The sequence below is a fragment of the Dendropsophus ebraccatus genome, chromosome 8, assembly GCF_027789765.1.
Source record: "Dendropsophus ebraccatus isolate aDenEbr1 chromosome 8, aDenEbr1.pat, whole genome shotgun sequence".
Classification (NCBI taxonomy): Eukaryota; Metazoa; Chordata; class Amphibia; order Anura; family Hylidae; genus Dendropsophus; species Dendropsophus ebraccatus.
In genome coordinates this window covers 13,334,080-13,356,754 of record NC_091461.1, presented here as the reverse complement: position 1 = coordinate 13,356,754, position 22,675 = coordinate 13,334,080, and the positions used below count along the sequence as shown (strand labels likewise).

The following is a 22,675-nucleotide window of genomic DNA, read 5'->3' as shown; positions in this document are numbered from 1 at the left end:
CTTCCATAGTAATAATCCCACCTGTGCTCCCCCATAGTAATAATCCCACCTGTGCTCCCCCATAGTAATACCCCCCTTTGCTCCCCCCACAGTTATAATCCCCCTATGCAGCCCCAATAGTAATAATCCCACTTGTGCTCCCCCTATAGTAATAATCCCCTTGTGCAGTCCAGATAGTAATAGCCCCATATAGGATAGCCCTCCCCCTGTGTAGCGCCCCATTGTAATGCCTTCCCCGCGTGTAGACCCCCAAAGTATAGCCTAGCCCCCCATAATATAGCCCTCCCCCATGTAGCCTTCCATAGTATGGGCCCCTTTGTAGCCCCCACATTGCAGCAATTATGAGAAAAATTAAAAAAAAACAAAAATACATTCACCTCTCCTGGATCCTGGATCCTGCAGCAGCGTCTCCCTCTTTCTGGCAGCTGATCTTGCAAGTACAGTGAGCTTCCGGCACAGGCAGACTGTCACACACCAGCTTGGAAGCTCAACGCTAAAGCTCCGCAGCACCCGGACTTCTCTCCTCACCTCGGCGGCGGACATGTGACGTCATCACGTCACATGTCCACCACGAAGCAGGAGAGAGGAGAAGTCCGGGCACCGCAGGGCTACAGCGGTGAGCTTCCAGGCCGGTGTGTGGCAGGCTGCCTGTGCCGGAAGCTCACTGTACTTGCAAGAGACCCGCACGCTCCCCCCCGGCCCTGTCCAACCCTGCCAGGCGGGGTGGTGGCTTCCAGACAGGGACACTATATACATTAAGTGAATTGTTCAAGAAAATATAAACCCACCTATATTGGGAACGTAAGTGTGTATCAAGATACTCTAAAGAGGTGTGTGATCAGGGCAGCCTCAGGTATTTAATGACTGTGCCATCTCAATTTTTGTGTTTTTTCACTGTCGTTTTAAAAAACTTTTGACATATCATAGAGACATACAAAAAAACATAAAGTGCAATAGCAACAAACAGGTGCAAGCGATTACCGTATATACTCCCCCCGATGTACACATAATAAAGACCTGCTCTGTAGATATAAAAAAATTGAGGATCTTAGCAAACTATTTGATCAGAGGGTACCATGTCACCATGTTACAGAGTGCACCATGTTACCAGGTTACAGAGTGCACCATGTCACCATGTTACAGAGTGCACCATGTCACCACGTTACAGAGTGTACCATGTCACCAGGTGTACCATGTTACCAGGTTACAGAGGGTACCATGTCACCATGTTACAGAGTGCACCATGTCACCACGTTACAGAGTGTACCATGTCACCAGGTGTACCATGTTACCAGGTTACAGAGTGTACCATGTCACCGTGTTACAAAGTGTACCATGTCACCAGGTGTACCATGTCACCAGGTTACAGAGTGTACCATGTCACCGTGTTACAAAGTGTACAATGTCACCACGTTACAGAGTGTACCATGTCACCACGTTACAGAGTGTTCCATGTCACCACGTTACAGAGTGTACCATGTCACCACGTTACAGAGTGTACCATGTCACCACGTTACAGAGTGTACTATGTCACCACGTTACAGAGGGTACCATGTCACCGTGTTACAAAGTGTACAATGTCACCACGTTACAGAGTGTAATATGTCACCAGGTTACAGAGAGTACCATGTCACCACGTTACAGAGTGTAATATGTCACCAGGTTACAGAGTGTACCATGTCACCACGTTACAGAGTGTACCATGTCACCAGGTTACAGAGTGTACCATGTCACCACGTTACAGAGTGTACCATGTCACCACGTTACAGAGTGTTCCATGTCACCAGGTGTACCATGTTACCAGGTTACAGAGTGTACCATGTCACCACGTTACAAAGTGTACCATGTCACCAGGTGTACCATGTCACCAGGTTACAGAGTGTACCATGTCACCGTGTTACAAAGTGTACAATGTCACCAGGTTACAGAGTGTACCATGTCACCTTGTTACAAAGTGTACAATGTCACCACGTTACAGAGTGTACAATGTCACCACGTTACAGAGTGTACAATGTCACCACGTTACAGAGTGTTCCATGTCACCACATTACAGAGTGTACCATGTCACCACGTTACAGAGTGTACCATGTCACCACGTTACAGAGTGTACCATGTCACCACGTTACAGAGTGTACCATGTCACCACGTTACAGAGTGTTCCATGTCACCACGTTACAGAGTGTACCATGTCACCACGTTACAGAGTGTACCATGTCACCACGTTACAGAGTGTAATATGTCACCAGGTTACAGAGTGTACCATGTCACCACGTTACAGAGTGTTCCATGTCACCACGTTACAGAGGGTACCATGTCACCACGTTACAGAGGGTACCATGTCACCACGTTACAGAGTGTACCATGTCACCACGTTACAGAGTGTTCCATGTCACCACGTTACAGAGTGTACCATGTCACCACGTTACAGAGTGTACTATGTCACCACGTTACAGAGGGTACCATGTCACCGTGTTACAAAGTGTACAATGTCACCACGTTACAGAGAGTACCATGTCACCACGTTACAGAGTGTAATATGTCACCAGGTTACAGAGTGCACCATGTCACCACGTTACAGAGTGTACCATGTCACCACGTTACAGAGTGTACCATGTCACCACGTTACAGAGAGTACCATGTCACCACGTTACAGAGAGTACCATGTCACCACGTTACAGAGTGTACCATGTCACCACGTTACAGAGAGTACCATGTCACCACGTTACAGTGTTCTATGTTGCCACGTTACAGAGTGTCCCATGTCACCACGTTAAAGAGTGTACTATGTCACCACGTTACAGCGTGTACTATGTCACCAGGTTACAGTGTCCTCAGAGACATGGTCCCTACTCTAGCATTCTCACACTAGCAATGGCCTCTTATGGGCTGAACAAATGATCCAAATAATCTCTCTTTACAGCACCCTTGGGACACGGGTGGAATGCAAGCCAAAAGGAGGTAGCCTCACCCCCCACATTCAACAGAAAAAAAAGGCAACACCTCTCTGCCTCTGTTCACACTGCAGGTTGCATGCTGCATGTGGCTTATGTACAGACAAAAAAAACAGAAAGTGCAACAGCAACTCACAGGTGCAAGGGCTTACCGTACATACTCCCCCCGGTGTACACACGATAAACACCTGCTCTGTAGATATTAGATGCATTGGACCGAATGGCTGGGAACAGTGGATCAACCCCCAAGATTGCTTGTACACCAAAAAAATAATAGCAATAACGGTCCTGACTGATCTTTATTTGTATGAATGGGCAAAATCCTGATTGTGTGACTAACCCTAATATTACCTTCTCCAGATTTATTACATACTCCTCTAAAGAGACCTTGTCGGTAGGTCGCCCTATCTGAGGGTAGCATCAACTAGTGACAGAGAAGCTGAACAGAATGATGTATCACTTACATTGTTCTGTGCAGCTGATTTGGAGATATCCTTCTCAATAACATGAACAATAAGTAGTCCTCTACATTATGTGCATGAGCTCAGTAGTCCTGGACATTCATGAGCAACAGCAAACTCCGCTTACCAGCTGCTGATTGGCAGTTATCTGTCCATGCTGTGTATAGGCAGTCAGCAGTCAATCAGCAGCTGAAGGGTGGGGGGAGGGGTGTGGCAATAATACTATTCTCCTGCATATTAGGAGAACGGCTGAACAAAATGATGTAAGTAATACACCGATCTTCAGCATTTATGTATTAACCTAGTGACAGATTCCCTTTAAGAACCGAGATGTGAGCCCTTCCTCCAGAGCCACAATTATAGAAATTTATTTTCCCGAACGCGTCGCTGTCTCAGCGCGGTAAATAAATGAACACCGTGACGCAGTCGAGACCTCAGATGATTCCGATACTAATTAATTTTCCGCCCTCAGTAAATTATATTTCACATTCTTAATCACCGCAACTTTATTTAATACGTCGTCCCAGGAAACTGATATTCAATTATCCATTCTGCAAAATTCCGCACTAGTTTGTCCCAAGGATCCGGATACAAAGGGGGCATAGAGAGATGAGAGGAGGAAGGGCACTAAGACCCAGGCAGATAACAGATACCACCCACCCCCCAAGGATGCTATGCTTAGACTGACCTGTGGTCGGTCTGAAAAGTTTTATCGCTTATATAGCTTTGAGTCCAACAGTGTTTTTACTTTTTTGCTACACCCACCCATTCCCAAGATATAGGTTTAACTATTTGGTTGATTTGTACTTGATTTGACTAAAATAGACAGATGGGTGTAGACTTTATTGAAAAATGGGGTGTGACTTAAAGGGGTATTCCCCCCAAGAGCTAAAAAAATGAAATGCTCCCAAACCTAGCTGGTCTTACTCACCTAGTCCCCCTGAGTATTTGGAGCCATCTCCTGTCTTTCTAGCTGCTGCCATTCCTGAGAAAAAGTTTTTTCTAAAAGCCATCTAAATCCAATATGGCGCTGGCCAGGAAACTACATTTCCCAGCATGCAGTGCTTCTCGCTGCTTGCTGGGACCTGCTTTTTCAACAGAAAAAGCTGCTATCCATCCAAATCAGAAACTGTGTCACCTGATATATTGTGATGTGGACGGATAGCAGCTTGCTGGGACCTGTTGTTCTACAGAAGTTCTGTGACCTGATATATTGTGTAGAACCACCGGTACCAGCAAGCTGCAATCCATCCACATCACAATAGATCAGGTCACAGATGTGGATGGATAGCAGGATACGGGAGGAGGCTGACATGGGGGTTGGGGGTGATCTCGGTGCAGTGTGGGGGGAACTAATGTGGGCATTCGGTCTGCAATCATACCGCCTGCGTTGCTGCTGTTTTCCTGTATCGGTCCCCCGGCCCGGTACCTACAGCACAATCATCCCCATCCTCCCTTTCCGCCTGCCACCGCTGCTCTACCGCTCCGGTCCCCCGGCCAGACACCTATATCACATAATCATCCCCATCCTACACCACCCACCCCACCACCCTCCACCTGCTGCCACGGCTGCTGACCAATACCGGCCCCCAGCCCGGCACCGCTGCTGCTCTTCCGCTCCGGTCCCCCGCCCTGACACCGATAACACAATCATCCCCATCAACCTTCACCTTCCCTCCGCCTGCCGCCGCTGCTCTCCAGTACTGGCCCCCAGCCCGGCACCAACAGCACAATCATTGATTGTGACTGTGCTGTTGGTGCCGGGCTGGGGGCCAGTACTGGAGAGCAGCAGCGGCAGGCGGAGGGAAGGTGAAGGTTGATGGGGATGATTGTGTTATCGGTGTCAGGCCGGGGGACCGGAGCGGAAGAGCAGCGGCGGCAGGCGGAAGGGGAGGATGGGGATGATTGTGCTGGGCAAGGGAGAGCAGCGGCGATGGGGGTGCAGGGGCGGGTTGTAGCGGCGGAGTGTTGCGGGTGCTGGACGGGTTGTAGTGTAACATATATGTATGTCCCGGGGTTAGGGGTGCGTTGAGGGTGCTGCCGGATGGAGGGGGTGGCCAACAGAGGGATATGGGCCCGCTGTGTGCCTCTCTTCAGGGGGAGACTGTCATCCCTCTCTTCAATGAGCAGGGTTATTATCGCTCACCCTGCCCATTGAAGAGATGGAGGATATGTGACCCCGTCACCGAAGGTGGGGGCCAGGAACAGGGAGCGGTGTCGGGCAGGACTAAGATTTGATGATTTTATGCAAACAGAGGGAGTGAGTGCACCCAGAAAACAGCAAAACTCTGCATAATCCGTAATAAATGTATATTGGAAAGATGAAAAGCTAGGGGTGGGCAATTTATTAAAGCAAAAATCTTTTTGGAGGGAATACCCCTTTAATAGACCCAGAGGGTGTGATTAGGAGCTGATTACACCCTCCAAACATGCTTTACGCCCCCTCCTCCTCCTCACATTCTTACCCTCTTAGTGTAGCATTTATAACCCATTTTAAATAAAGTTCCCGCCCATCTGACTATTCAGTGTAATTTACATAGTCAGCTATTGCAGATTTTAATACTGTGCAAAACTTATCCGGCCCTGGCATCACTTCTGCTGACAGTTCTCTTCTCTCTCATCAATAGACATTTTTCTTTGTTTAGAGAGTGCAACTTTCTGTTTTTAAGTCTCTGTCTCTATTTACACCCATGTCTGGTTCTGTATCTTGTATAGTCTCTTTGGGGGAGATTTATCAAACATGGTGTAAAGTGAAACTGGCTCAGTCGCCCCTAGCAACCAATCAGATTCCACCTTTTATTCCTCACAGGCTCTTTGGAAAATGAAAGGTGGAATCTGATTGGTTGCTAGGGGCAACTGAGCCAGTCTCACTTTACACCATGTTTGATAAATCTCCCCCAATGGGGGAAAGTTATCAAGCAAAAAAGTTGTATTTGTTGGTGTAAAACGGCCAGATGCGACTTTATTTATTTGCAAATAGCCATTTTACGCCACCTTCGCCAGTGGAGTGGGGAGGAGGTGTGTAGGGATGGGGGGGTGCGAACTCTGGGTCCGCTGAATTTATCATTTTTCGCGATGAAAATGATACTGAAACCTACGCCAGCTCTGAGCTGAGGTTTCAAAATTTTCGCATGGAGAGGCTTCATGAAATCAGGATTTATGTAGAGGCAATGCGTCTCTACTAGAGATGAGCGAGTAGTGAAATATTTGACTTTCGAGAATTTGAATCGAATAGGCACCGAGATTCGACTATTCGAATGAATATACGATCCCATTATAGTATAAAATCGGCACTTGGAAATCCAAATTCGACCACTTGGAGGTCACCAAGTCCCCCATGAAACCTCCCTAAACGATGCCAACACGTCCGGAAAGACACTGTGACATCAGGGGGAGCATGCCTGGGTGCACCCAACACCCCAAAATCGCAGTATAATGCCACTCTCTGCAGCTACGAAGGAAAAATATTTGCAAACACTTTACGAACGTTTACGGCAATGTTCACACATTTCCTTTGTATTTCTTGCGCAGCATTACATACATGATTCCAATGTGCATCCGCAGAGCGTCATGTTATTCGTGCGTATCACACATCATGCTGTACGAACGTTACTGGAACAGTATGTATGACATGCCTTTTACTGGGCTACTGGAACAAAATATATCAGGTGCCCTTACTGGGCTACTGGAACAGTATATATCAGGTGCCCTTACTGGGCTACTGGAACAGTATATATCAGGTGCCCTTACTGGGCTACTGGAACAGTATATATCAGGTGCCCTTACTGGGCTACTGGAACAGTATATATCAGGTGCCCTTACTGGGCTACTGGAACAGTATATATCAGGTGCCCTTACTGGGCTACTGGAACAGTATATATCAGGTGCCCTTACTGGGCTACTGGAACAGTATATATCAGGTGCCCTTACTGGGCTACTGGAACAGTATATATCAGGTGCCCTTACTGGGCTACTGGAACAGTATATATCAGGTGCCCTTACTGGGCTACTGGAACAGTATATATCAGGTGCCCTTTCTGGGCTACTGGAACAGTATATATCAGGTGCCCTTACTGGGCTACTGGAACAGTATATATCAGGTGCCCTTACTGGGCTACTGGAACAGTATATATCAGGTGCCCTTACTGGGCTACTGGAACAGTATATATCAGGTGCCCTTACTGGGCTAAACCAGGGACACTATAAGTCACTTGTACACACAGGGTACTGGAATAAATACACCTGCTAATACTGTTATCTATTTCTTAGCACTGAGAAGCTTTGGATGCAGAGATGACTTTTTCGCTGAAAAGGACTTTTGGGTTCTGTAGTAATCCTGCCTAACCAAAACGCTACTAAACCTATCTCTCCCTGCTCCAAGATCTCTCCCTGACTAGGTTGAAAGCGCATCTGCGGTCGAGAGGCGGGAACCAAGTATTTAAGATTTGAGGTCATGTGGTTCAGCCATCCAATGAGGGTAGACGCCATTTTCACGCTGCGTGCGTACTGCCAGGGTCCCTCACAGCCTCCCTGCATGGTCATTGGATTAAAAAAAGCGCCAACTGCGATGGGAGGGCTTTCGAATGTTTCCTGCGTATTCGTCACACTACTCGATTGAATTTGAATCTTTCGAATACCGCAATATTCGATCGAATACCATCTCGATCAAATCGAATTCGCTCATCTATATCCTCTACATAAATCCCCTGAGCCTAGGAGCTGCGGGGACATTTTTACACCCGGCGTAAAAAACACCGGACTTAATAAATGTCCCCCATAGTCTCTATTTTTTAGTCTCTGTATTTTTCTCTTTTTTATTAGTCTTACTGTCTCTCTATATCTCTTTCTCTTCTATTATTTTCTTCTTTTCATAGTTTCTACAATTGTGTTTGTTTTATTTGCTGGTTCTTTTGTTTTCCTTCCTTTGATTTTTTTTTTATGTCTTTTTTTTTTATCTATTTTTTTATTCTCGCCAAAAGGTAAAACATTGCTTAAGTATTTAAATGAAGAAATGACTTGATTTTTTTTTGGTGGCCATTTGCACTTTATCCGTCATGTTTTTTTTTTGGTTTTTGATTTTTAATAAAAGGACATAATAAAGAAATGCGACAGACTGAGATGAATGTTTTTGAGAACTCAGAAAGTTTGATAGATATAATATAAGAGAAATAAAGTTTCGGCTCCTATGGAATGTGCTTCCTTTAATAAAATGGCAAAATTGGGGTTGTGCAAGATATGACGCCCTGATGTAATACGAACAATCTTCAGATACACATACAGACTACATAACTAGGCGTTACAAGGGATAATCAAATCCATGGACCATTCCATTGGTACACATAGGGGCACATTTATTACTATTGTTGTGAATTTCTACAGCTTAGAAAAATACTAGGTATGCCAAATTTTGGGAAATATTAGATACTTTTTTTTTTTTTTAATTTAATCTCTTTGTTGGCTTACTTTACCTTGTTTAACTAAATTATGTCAAAGACGCTTCATAAATGTGATGCCCTATGTGCACCAGAAATTTGCCCCATACATTGCTATAAAATAGAAATTAGTAGAGCACGCCCTAGTCCGATCATTCGGCATTTGATCACCAGTGGCTGAAGTAGTTGGATGCCGCCCTAGGGATTCCTGGAAAACATGGATATAGCCTAAGGCCTATGACTGTATCATGTATTCCTGAACTTCTTAGGGCAGCATCCAACTTCTTCAGCCACTGATATTTTATTGCTGAACAATTGGACTTAAAGGGGTTATCCAGCTCTACAAAAACATGGCCACTTTCCCCCTCTCTTGTCTCCAGATTGGGTGGGGTTTCAAACTCAGTTCCATTGAAGTAAATGGAGCTTAATTGCAAACAACACCTGACCTGGAGACAAGAGAGGGGGAAAAGTGGCCATGTTTTTGTAGCGTTGGATAACCCCTTTAAATTGAGCTTCTCTCTTATTGAGATACAAACTTTTTCATTGAAAATTTAAACGTATCTCCGCACACATTGACTGGTGACACTTAACACATTTAAAGGGGTTTTCCAGTTTTGCTGTTCAGTTCCATTGAAGTAAATAAGCCTAATTGGAGACAAGAGTGGTGCTGTTTTTGGAAGAAAGAAGAGCTGCCATGTTTTCCTAATTCTGGATGAACCCTTTAAGATGGTTTGAATGATCAAGCCAAAAATTAACAATAGATACAATGCAGTAAAATTTGATTATAATAATCATTGAGCGTGGGGCTCGAAGGGATTGAGATGACAGAAAGTTTTATTTCAGCTTTGTAACATGACCTTGTGATCAAGCTACCCCAAAATTGGGTGACACCTATTGGGAACTTACGAATTTGTCTTGCAGGTGAAGGCCTATGTGGCGGCCTAAGGTGAAACGCTGGGTATATTCACTAACGGTTGTCAGGATGAAGAGTGAAGAATAGATTGAGATGGTCCAGGCTCTTCCTCTTTTGATCTTGAAACACTGATTGGCCAGAGAGCATTAAAGAGTTAAAGGAACTTATATGAAACTGTTACGCAGTGATCAAATTTTTTAAAAGAATTTCCCTAGTTTTTCACCCTATACATAGGGGATAACTTTGTCAGATGAGAATCCCCCTTTAACCAAAGTTAAATTGTCTTTATTGTTTTTACAATCTTTCCATAAACAAACAGTACATATAAGAATACTTATAGGAATATACGAAACCCTGTAATATATCTTATCAGACAAAAAAGCTTCCTTCTCCTGTTATCATGCATCTTTCCTCTACGTCATTCTTGCGTCTTGCACTTTCAAAACTAGCTCAAACTTGTTTACTGGTTACAACTTGTATTCTGATCTCTGAGCTAGCTACAAATCTAGGGAGTAGGAAGATGGGAGGGGGAGTGGAGAGAGTGAGAAAAAAAGCATAAAGACAACTTTCAGAGCAGAAATCTGCTGAAAAATTCCATATACAAGATTATTAATAATGTAGATAGCGTGAAGCAACTCGGAAAATCCTTCCCCCCCACCCCGTACGCAAAATGATGCGGTGTGCAGGTTTCTTGACCCTTGGTGTTAGGCCCGGCCTGAATCCCAGTAAGGTCCTCGAATGAAGCTATGGGGCACCAGTACAGCTTGTCCCCGCAGGATGTAGAACTCTTCCTTCTTCTCTTCACTCTCTGTATCTAACTTGCTTTAAGGAGGAAATAAGATATATTATTCTCCGGGGCAGGACACAGGAGCCAGGATAGCCTCAAGGAGTCCAGCTACCAGAGAAAAAAGGTCTCTTCTCTGCTCTCCTTTAGACAATTTACTACTTCCTGTTCCTTCTGTAGCGCAAGATCCTCCACACTCTAGAATGTTCTGTAGCCAGTGGGCATGTTGGCATGTAGGGGGTATATGGTAACTCTCCACTCACAGCCAACAGTCCCTGCAGTAATCCCAGTGGGGCACTGTGCCAGGGAAGTGTCCTGGTGATACCACCATACTATCACTGGCCTCGGTGGTCATACACACTTCCTCTTAGGGTTGACTGCATTTTTGAGTCCCCAAAAAAACGGAAACAGTATACACTTAGAAATGGGCCTAATGGAGTCACCATTACAACTTCCTGAACCATTGAAATCAATTGATCAGGTGACGGTACAGCCAGGCTCAGCCAGAGATGTAAATGTTGTAACGCCAGTGCTTGTCCAGCACACAGGTGTAATGTTGGTACCTGCTCATGTGACGGGTTGTGTTCCCCAATGGTCGGTGACCTGCCGCGTTGTGATGGGTCCCTTGGGCTCTTGTCACGGTATTCCTGAGTGGCAACTGACCCACCTGGAATATCGGTACCGCCACTCACAGAAAGGGGAAAAAATAACCCAAGGTTTGCGATTGGTGTATATGGGTGCTGGTGCGTACAAAATATGACAGAGTCTCAGTGATGTAAAAATAGAACAGCTTTACTGCAGAGTTCTTCTGTAGTACAATACGCTTTCACAAATAGATAAATCTTTGACACAGACTTTAGCGCTTGAATTCATTGTGCTCAAGGAGGTGCTTAGAGAAGTAGAGTAGAATAGAGGTAGTTGTGGCGGTGCTTGTTTGCAAGTTTACTTGTAGTGTTTCGACTGTGTCTGCCCTACAGTGTCGAATGACCCGTCCTGTCAGGGTACCACAAGCCCCAGACGTGGTTATCTGGGCTTAGCTAAGTGCCCGCGGGTGTCCCAGTTACATGCACTGCGAGATAGGATACGTAGTCCTTTTTTATGGTAGTTTTGTTCTATCCAAGCTAGTTCCTCTTGTGTTCAGGATACTGCTCTGTGCTTTTTAGACATGTTCTTGGCGTGGGTTAGGGTGTTCCTGGACTCGTCTCCCTTTAAAGGGATTAGCACTGCATCCTGATTGTAGTGGCAGTAGTCAAAGAACTGGTTGTCTCTAGCTGCATCTACACACTAGACTAGACTGACTTGCTCACTTCCTCCCACACTGAGCTAGTGTGTGTGCGGAGAGCAGGGATAAGCTGAGAAAGAGAGAGCACCTCCTATTGGCTGGCAGAGAACACATGGCTTAACAATACCATTAACCCATTACCTTACTCAGCTGTGCATGGAACAAGACTCATTTATCACCACTTAACCTGGAGTGAGAACTTTGCAACAGGTGCATAAGGCACTTAATAGTGGGACACCACATATGCTGGTGGAGCATGCCTACTGCTGCTCCATTCAGTTGGGGGTCCTCCTTCCTGCTCATGGCCAGTAGAGGTCCCCAGTCAGCTGTGGATTGTAAATAATCCTTTAAAAAGAATGTGTCATAAGAAAATGACAGTGTTTTAATAATGATTTTACATAAAACATTTTTTAAGAATTTTTGGTGACAGTTTTTCAAATTTTCCAATTTTCTATCTATATTGTAAAATAATCCTGATATCTTGCCGTTTTCATTCTTACCATTGGGGCTAAAACTAAGCTGAGACTTCCTGTTGCGTCTGTAGTGATAAGAAAAGGTTGCTGTAAAGGGATGTGTACAGCATTGCAGAGTCATGTGACAAAAGAAGATAGATAACATCAATACAAGATAATAGCAGCTCAAGGTCACACAGGTCTCAGTAATGATTCACATTCATCTCAAGGGGACACTCTGTCTAGTGTCATCTATGTCCATGAGTCTTTCTGTAAAGCAACACACTAAATGCTGTTAAGAACAGCCCAGGCAATATAGCCACCCCCATAACAATGTACAAAAATAAAAATAAAAATCAGAAAATAGAAACAAATTAGAAAAAAAGAACAAGTTTTAGTATCTGACTGTAATCAGTAAAAGAAAACTTAGGTGCACATTCCCTTTAAGAGGACAACCAGTTCTTATGGGGTAGCATATTAAAGCATCAGACCATCCATTTCTGGCATAATGTACAGTGCTCTGACATACAGTGTATGGCTATGTTCACACAACGTATAAGACCGGCCGGGTCACGGAACGACCGGTCTCTGCCTGCATCAGAGCTTCCCATAGCACACAGTGAAGCGAGCGTCCGGAGCTGCTTGCTTCACTGTGTGAACTTACAGGGTTTCCTATGGCTGCAATTCACTGAATTCCGGCCGCAGAAAACTGGCATTTCAGTTTTTTGCGGCGCCGCACGGGATCCCACCTGGAGCGTATACAATGTGTATATGCTCCCGCCGGGATCCCATTGAGGCAGAGGCAGTGTTCCACTCCACATAAAGTACGGCCGTTGTTGCCGATGTCAACAACGGCCGTACTTTTACGTAGTGCGAACATAGCCTATATGTGTATATCATGGATCAGATTAAGCAGAATCGGGGAGGAAAATAGAAGCTCTGGGACAGAGAAGAAATTCTACCCTCAGGCAAGATCATATAGGGTGAAGGAGCATGTCTGGCGGGCGGTGACATCAACTGCATAATCCGGAGTGTGTTCTGTGTATTATAAATAGTTGAGTGTTTTTCAGTATGACTGGTGGAAACCAACAAAGAAGGAACATGTGGTCTGCGCCATTCTCCCTCCACCGAAGGACATCAGGAGGGCTGAGATGCCTCGTACAATATTACGTTTGAAAAAAAAAGGCCAAATTTTTCAATCAAATCAAATTAAAAAATAACAAAAAAGAAAAAAAAAAAAAAGGAAAAACGTAGTAAAACGTAGTAAAACGTATACACTGAAGATATCCTCCGTGCTCTTAGAGAGGGATCAGGCTCAATCATTACTAAGCAGGGCGGTTACTTTTAGCTTAAAAACTGTAAATTCTGACTCCTGTTAAAGGTGGTGTTCACAAAAAAACTATAATTCTTTCAAATCAACTGCTGCATACAGAAGCTGCTAAGTATGGGAAGACTTGAGATTTTTTAATGGAAGTAAATAACACATCTATATAACTTTCTGACACCAGTTGGATTCTCTCCAGAGTATATAACAAAGTGGTTTACGTGTAATCGCTGTGTCCCATGATGGCCTCTGCATGCTCCTATCCCTGTTTGTACTAATGATCAGTTGGGTTCTGAATCCTCATACAGGTCCATAGGACTTATCAAACATTCTTTTTTATACCGACAGGTACACCTTAATAATGATGATCCCCATCTAACATAGTCACCAGTCAGCTAATATAATAAAAGAAAAAAATCAGTAGACATTGTGTGCTGCTCCATGGACAGACATGTAACCAGGGCCGGAGTCAGCACATGGCTTGCCTGGTCAAGTGCCGGGGCCCACAGAGCCTCTAGGGGCCCAGAGAGGAAAAAGGGTCCTGTGTTCTAATGTTCAGCCTTCTCACTGTAGTGCAGGTTGAGGGGCTGAACATCAGAAGACACAGGAGATGGAGCAGGACCTGCACAGCAAGAGAAAAGGGTGAAGGGCCTGATCACATGACCCAAAGGTCCTGAACCTTACAGTGTGGAGAGAAGCCGGACAGAGAGAAAAGACTGAACTGTAAGTGCTGTGTGTATGTGTCTGAGTGTGTCAGTGTCAGAGTGTGTGTTGTATATGTTAGTGATGTCTCAAGTGATTGTGCATAGTTGATGGATTAGGAGCCCGCTGAGGTTCTGTTGCCCGAGGGCCCACAAAGTCCTGGAGCTGGCCCTGCATGTAACACTGCAACTTACCAGCATCAAATACCTGTTATAAACATTGCAAAAGCCCCCCAGCCATATGGCGCACAGTGGACCCCATTAGTCTCTGCACACACAGGACATGTTATATGTGTGTTCCCAATGTCTGATCATTATATACAGTTATAACAGGCCCGGTATACCAGCACCACATCAGGATTGGTCACCAGTAGTCAGTTCTATAGAAAATAACTCAGAATCACCATTGAATGACAAACTGAGCTCTGCTACATCTAAGTAGGAAGCTTTATAAATCAACCCGATGCCTTTAAATCTCACTTGTGGGACTTTGTGAGTTAAGTCGGTAAATCCCCCACTTCACAGGAATAGGCCCCGGTCCAATAGTATTAAGTCTTCAGCATTCCCAAGGCAAAGCCAGAACGCAGCAGTCCCCCTGAACATGATTATTTCATGAGGCGCTATGTGCAAATTACTGCAAGGAATACACTGATATGAGTCATTATGGTGGCACTCTGTCTACCTCTGCTGGACAATGCTGGGTACTACACTGTCAGACAAAGCGCGCAGGCAGGTTAGTAAGGGAGTCACTGCCTTTTTATTTCTGGTATATTCTGTGGGAATAAGTCATCTGGAAACATAGGACAATTATTATTATCAGACTGGTCATTACACAAGAACGCTTTAACCCCTTAAGGACCGGGCCAATTTCCATTTTTGCACTTTCGCTTTTTTCCTACTTTACTTTAGAGACCCACATGAGCCATTATTTTTTGCGACACTAATTGTACTTCGCAATGACAGGCTGAATTTTAGCATAAAGAACACTGGGAAACCAGAAAAATATTAAATGTGTGGAGAAATTGAAAAAAAAATAAAAATTATTTTTTTCATTTGGGGAGGTGTTTACGCTGTTTGCCCTGGGGTAAAACTGACTTGTTATATATGTTCCTCAAGTCAGTAGGATTACAACGATATCGAACATGTATAACTTTTATTTTATTTAATGACTTTTAAAAAAATTTAAACTTTTAAAAAAAATAAATGTTCTTTAAAATTGCTACATTCCTAGGCTTATAGCGCTTTTATCCTTTGGTCTATGTGTCAGGTGTCATTTTTTGTGCCATGATCTGTACTTTCTATTGGTACCTTGTTTGTGTATATACGACTTTTTGATCGCTTTTTATTACAATTTTTCTGGACTTGATGCAACCAAAAATGTGCAATTTTGCACTTTGGAATTTTTTTGCGCTTACGCCATTTACAGTGCAAGATCAGTAATGTGATTAATTAATAGTTCGGGCGATTACGCACGCGGCGATAGCAAACATGTTTATTTTTATTTATAAAATGGGGAAAGGGGGCTGATTCAAACTTTTATTAGGGGAGGGGATTTTTATATATATTTTTTAAACACATACTTGAAGCCCCCCTGGGGTTAGGGTTATTCCCAATGGGGGACTTCTAGTATCACTGCTCTGACCTCTCATTGAGATCTATGCAGTATAGATATACTGCATAGATGGACCGTGCCCGCTAATTGCCGGGCTGCAGATAGCAACTGTGATCACGGCGGTTCAGAGCAGGGTCGCCACGCGGACCCCCCTCTGAACACCCTTAGTGACGCCAGGGAGTACATTTACACCCTTGGTCATTAAGGGATTAATAGGTTCTTCAATACTGGCTCCATCTGACCGGCCATGTTTCCCCATAGAGATCTGGATTTATCTGACTGGTAGTGTTTCCCCATAGAGATCTGGATTTATCTGACCAGCCATGTTTCCCCATAGAGATCTGGATCCATCTGACCAGCCATGTTTCCCCATAGAGATCTGGATCCATCTGACCAGCCATGTTTCCCCATAGAGATCTGGATTTATCTGACCGGCCATGTTTCCCCATAGAGATCTGGATCCATCTGACTGGTAGTGTTTCCCTATAGAGATCTGGATTTATCTGACTGGTAGTGTTTCCCCATAGAGATCTGGATCCATCTGACCAGCCATGTTTCCCCATAGAGATCTGGATCCATCTGACTGGTAGTGTTTCCCTATAGAGATCTGAATCAATCTGACCGGCCATGTTTCCCCATTGCTCAGTGGGTCAAAGGAGTAGTTACTCTCCTTAAGAAGAGCTCGTCATAAAAACGTGTGGAGACTTACAGACCATTGCTGCTCCACTGAGAAGTCTGGGAAGAAAGAATATGCAAAAGAGCTCTCACACCTCTTGAGCAAAGAGACCCACATAAACAGACCTCTTACTAGCCAGCCAACACCCTGCTCTGCACTGATGAGGGGCAAAAACCCCAAAACAGCTGTCTGCAGATGGGAAATCTTTCCTTTCGGAGAGATTGTTTGGCTTGGCATAAAATCCCCAGTCAATGTTCTAAGGCTCCTTGGCTGAGCAAGACTTGACTTGAAGGGACATCTCTTTGCTCAAGAGGTGTGAGAGCTATTTTGCATATCCTTTCTTCCCATTGCTCAGTGATATTATTTGAATTATTATGAGAAGCATTCGCTGCTGTTGCTGGTTACAATTGGTACTGCAGTTGACTAATTCAAAGTAAGCATTGTATTGTAAGGTCTGCCTAATGACTATCTGCCCGCTCAGCCAATTAGTGGAGGAGGCGGGGCATCACTGCAGCCACTGATTGGCTGAGCAGGCAGCTTCTTGTGTCAACAGTCACAAAGATGTGTTGCACTATGAGGACAGACGCCAAGTATCCACTGGTTAGGGGATTAATACCAGAATACATGATGGTGAACCCAACTGATACTGAAGCTGACCAAAACTTTGCAGGAGTGCAGAGACTTTTTGACACAAGGAAAATTATCCAAAAGTTAAGAAACGAAGTTACAATGTAAGCGAAACTGGCCACTGATCACATCATGTGAAACTTTTCGAAAACTTTTCTCCATGCATTCTTAACAACACAGAACGTAGTAGGTATAAAAAGATTTATTTATTTTTTCTTAACGGAGATACATTGCGGCACGCACCGATGATACGTGACAACATATTTGGCAGAGTATAAAACAATACAGAGTGCGGCAGTGACAGAAGCGAGAAAAGTCCTGAGATACAGCGATAGAAGGCGGCCACGGAGTCACGTGCGATGCTCAGACCTATGGCAGCAATAATGGAATGCATCATCAGCGCACCCTCATAGCGGTACGGTTACTCCAGGGCCACAAATACATCCTGATTGGAAAATAAAATCTAACGTAGCCTAAAACTTCCATGATGAATGTAAATGACTGAGACTACGCGGCTTGCTGGGGTCTCAGCCTGTATAAACACTTCTATACTAAGGAGAAGTAACGCTGTGGATGAAGACCTCACCATACAGAGCCAGATATCTCAACTTCCAGGAACACTACAATGTAAGAAGTTACAGCAAAGACCCAATCATACACCTCCATATAGCTCAGCTTCCTGAAGCCCTGCTAGATATAAAAAATATAAGATAAATAAAAGTGCAGCCGGGCTTTAAAAGTGCTAGAACACAACTAAAAATCACATAGAAATGATTATACCGACAACCAAAGCCAGAAGGTGGCAGCCGCCATTGGCAGAAAAGGATCTGGAAATAATTAATCAAATTTAAAAAAAAATTTTTTCCCATGATTGTAAGATGACGTCCCTTTCATGTGTAGGGAGCAACGTGGCTAGTGAAGAGACGGTAAGGACTGGCAGACAATGCAATTCCCTTATATAACAGAAGAGATCCATTAACTCGATGGCAGAGACCTAGCAGAACAAATCTTATCGGTGAAGCTCCTTAAAATACTGAAATAGTCAGAGCTGTATATAATAACCTCTAAGAAGCGGCCTGGAGGGCAGCTTATATCCAGGTCACGTAACAAGCCCTATGACAGGTATTATGGCCATAGATTTACAGTAGGTTTCACATTCATTAATGGCATATTGATCCTCACAGTGCTAAAATGAAGGGTCTTTCCATAACCCTGACCTTTGGCCTCCCAGAAGACGTTACAGACGGTGATATCAAATCAATAGGTCACAAGTGAGTGCTGGGAAAGCTCCTTAAGGGTACAAACACACACACCGTATACGCAGCAGATCCGCAGCAGATTTGGTGGTGCAGATTTGATGCTGTGTTCAGTTATTTAGATCTAATCTGCTGCGTATCTCAGCAGTAAATACAATGCGAATACTGTGTGTGTTTGTACCCTAAAGGGAGTTATTGCAAAACTGCAACTTATCCAGAGGAGAGGTGATGAGTCTGATCACGAATACAGGGGTCCCGGACACGACAGGACCAGAGCCGAGGCCATGGGAAATAGAACTAATGCAAAACCATTGCATGGTGTCTACTTTACACAACCTATAACTTTTATAGTTATACAGGCTTTGGCTATGGTCACACATAGTATGAGAACGGCCTGTCTCTGAAAAGATCATCCCGGCCAGTACTGCAGACGATCTTTAGCGCCGCTGGATTCTGATGCGGGCACATCCGAACTCCCCACTGCACACTATGGAGCGTGCGGCCAGAGTCGCTCGCTCCATTGTGTGAACCGACAAGGTTTTCTGCAGGCGCTACTCACTGAATAGTGGCCGCAGAAAACTGACCTGTCAGTTTTCTACGGCGCTACTAGGGATCCCGACCGGAGTGTATTCTATGCATATACACTCCGGCAAGGATTTACTCAGCCTGCAGCACTAGATAAGTACCACAGAAATCATGGCCGTTGTAACAACGGCCGTGATTTCTGCAGAACTTACATAGTGTGAACGTAGCCTTTTATTGCATGTATGTGAAGCTTTGGTACAAGGGCCCCCTATTCTTGTAATTGTGAGGGTCCCAATCAGACACATATCACCTATCCTCTAGCTAGGCGATGTTATAATCTTGCGATAAGTCCTGTAAAACAAATCCTATCCACAGCTCTGACCCATCTGTTCTTAGTAAAAACTTTCATTCCCATTAGTAACCATTCTTTTGTGCTGTCCCTCTGTTATTCCTCCAGGAAAATCTACAGATGCATCAGTGTAAGACAATTCCTGTCCGTAAAGGCTGGGAGTGGCTCGTGGCTGTAAACACATAATAAAGGCCCAATAGTCCCAATGGTCCCCCACATGGCTGTGGTTAGATTTCCTACACCCCAGAGAAGACCCGCTGTTAAGCCAAGTTCAGACAGTGGTTCTAAGTCTGATAGATGCTTCCAGATAATATTCCAGATTAATGCAAAACTAGACATGGTTCCCACTGTCATATCAGCTCTTAGTTTTCACTAAAATAATAGGGAACAGAAAGCAATGGCAGAAACGCCAACATTTCCCTCTGCATGCTGTGAGAATAAAAATCAAAGGTTCCTACAGTATCAGTAACTCAGGACTGGTGCAATATTATATAGCATGACACCAGACGGATGTCACCCACCACACCCTGTGTGAACCCGGCCTAACCAGACGGTGGAATGTGATATATGTGCTGGTCCATGAATGGAGAACGTGCAAACAAAGGAGCAGGCGACAATACAAAGCTGGAAGACGTGAATAGGACGTGCAAAAAATAAAGCATCTCTCTTTTGCAAAAAAAAAAAGATCATTCTGTACAAGAGGAGCGCTGCTCTGCAGGTCACTGGGAGAATCCGGGGAACAGGTAGAGGTCCCGGCACAGGGTGCTGCTGTACTCGGACATCTCTTTGCAGCGGTCGTATTCAGTCCCTGGCGCATGGCCCTCTCGTTTCTTAATGCGGGCGTTCACCTGGAGAACAGAGAAGAGGATTGCACATCAAGGGATAGTACTACTACTAGATTAGGCAAAGATTTAAGGGTTAGTACAGAGCTGACTAATGCCTCCCACACATAGATTGGTAGGAGACCTGACAGTCAGACCTCTATGATTAATAAGTGATGTCTGAGCAACACATCATTACTTATTATGGTGGAAAGACCCTTTTATAGTATCCCAGTATAAAAACACTAACACTGTCACATGGCTCACCATACACCAATATATTATTATACACAGGAACAGCACGCTGGTATACAGAGACAGTATCCATAAAGAGTCCAGACAGAATATACAACAAATCAGGGTCTCACCTTGACTAGCATATCCGCTACATGTGTGTCCTTGGCATATTTGGAAAATACACTGGTAAGATCCTGTATGAACCATGATCCATGCTTTGTGTTACGGAGTGATACAGTACCTAACAAAGGAAGAAAGTGATAAATCCTGTAATCAGAGTACATGCTCACATTTCATCAATATCTACACATTACTGATCCTGTACTAATGCTAAGTTACATCCTGAATTATATTCCAGAGCTGCACTCACTATTCTGCTGATGGGGTCACTGTGCACATACATTTCTTATCCTGTATGTTGTATATTTCATACAGGTGGTCACCATTATGCATAGTTCACACTCACCCCGCAGACAGGCATAGGCGCAGATCATGTCAGACTGAGTTGGCAGCCGGACTCTGATGTCTTCTCTTCCAGCGTCGCTCTGTTCACAGCCAGGAGATCCAGTTCTCTCTCTTCCATCTCGCTGGTCGACACCTCGGTCTGTCTCATCTATTAGACATACAGAAAGTATGAAGTTACATGTGTTACTACATCACTAGTGGAGAAATATACACAATGAATAAACAGGGGTCTGCAATGACTGCCGGTGCGGATAGCTGAAGAGGCAGCTCGAGTACAGTGTTCGTAGTAGACTCATTCCTATACACAGGCCTGAGAACACTATGCTATGTATTCTGCTGAAAGGTACACACACAAACAATGGTAACGATAGATAGATAGATAGATAGATGCAAAGTGCCCATACATATATGATCAATATTGTCCAAACCCACAGATTTTGCCAGGACCAGCTGATCATTAGGGTTGTCCCAAGTTTCTCAGAGGAGAGAAGGATCTAGTTATTTGATTACATATTTCTGATCCTTTTGTTCTCAGGGAAGATAAGTTGCCAGAGGAGTCAGAGGTGCCTGGCAGCTGCTTACATCCCTCTCCCCACTGAGAACACATGGACTGTTTGGCCAGAAGCAAGATGGCTACACAATGACATCACATGTAGATACACTGGGGGCATCACTCACCTCCTCGGCAGGCCTGGATAAAGATCATTTTAGGTTTGTTCTGCAGCTGCGGGCAGTGAGCATTGTCCAACTTGGTAAAGACATCCTGCAACTATGACAGGAAAAGATGTCAGCAAATTCACATCACCTGTCCACAAGCTTTACTTGTATCACAAATATAAAACTATCCAAATACAAGTATGGTAAGGTGAAGACAATACTACGAGCTCCTCTATGACCCTCTGACGTGCGTCAGATCTATGTAACCACTATGATTTCAGGGCGGGGGGAGCCGACAGGAAATCCAAACCAAGATTTACACAAAGTAGGTGTGGATTTGCCAAGATAAAAATAATAAATAGAAAAAACCCAAATTCTTCAACTGTGGGTGAATCTGTAAGTAAACTGCAGCAAAACCCACAAAAGGCAACGTACTGCAGACTGATAAATCCACAACACACGTCAATGTCTGTGCAGAAAACATTCTGATTTGTTATTTCTGTAATCCGCTGCAGGTTTCCACGACACAAATCTGCATGGAATCCCCATAGCAGGTCTGTCCTATTTACGCTCACAAATTTCAGGCCCCATGCACAGGTCCATGACCGTCTCTATGGTCAGAAAATACTGATTAGAAAGTCTTTCAGGAGGTTCCAGGAAAAAGTCAATATTTCCTGACTAAAAAAAATTGAAAGAGAAAAAAAAAAACAACAACAACAACAAAAAAACAAAACACATACTTGCATTGCAGCTCTGCAGCTTGTCTTCTCTACTGGGGAGAGAGTGGCCTCTTGTGGCTGGAGGTATAATACTGCCTTCTGCCAGAAGAGTGACTGACAGGGCGGGGAGTCAATGGCTCATTAACCTGTCAAATATAGCACTGCATTTAACTGTATGCGGTACCAATTAGGAGCACATACAGTTAATGGGCCAGGTGGAGCACTTTCCAGGATGTAGCAATAGGACTGGGAATATCACACTGTGCATGAATACGCAGAATGGCAGTCCAAACAGATACAGTGGAAGAAAAGTCCGGCAGAACTTCCAATCAATTACGTCTTTATTCAAAAGCACGCTCCATGATTGGAGCTCAGGTTTGAAACATGTAGGAATCATGGAATGTGCTTTTAATTTGGAATAAAGACAGAAT

The 22,675-nt window shown here is 44.3% G+C and overlaps 1 protein-coding gene across 6 annotated transcripts in view; it reads right to left on the bottom strand.

Annotated features, from left to right (window-relative positions):
• Positions 1 to 18,604: 18,604 nt before the first annotated feature.
• The window catches only part of CASP2 (caspase 2), a 33,435-nt gene continuing 29,364 nt past the window's right edge, over positions 18,605 to 22,675 (bottom strand). For all 6 annotated transcript variants that reach the window (XM_069979822.1, XM_069979820.1, XM_069979823.1 and 3 more), the window contains 4 exons: positions 21,547 to 21,637; positions 20,870 to 21,016; positions 20,535 to 20,644; positions 18,605 to 20,193 (listed from right to left, as the gene is read on the bottom strand). In XM_069979822.1, the coding sequence (XP_069835923.1) occupies positions 20,065 to 20,193; positions 20,535 to 20,644; positions 20,870 to 21,016; positions 21,547 to 21,637 (477 nt within the window). In that variant the 3' untranslated portion in view covers positions 18,605 to 20,064. The remainder of the gene's footprint in view (positions 20,194 to 20,534; positions 20,645 to 20,869; positions 21,017 to 21,546; positions 21,638 to 22,675) is intronic.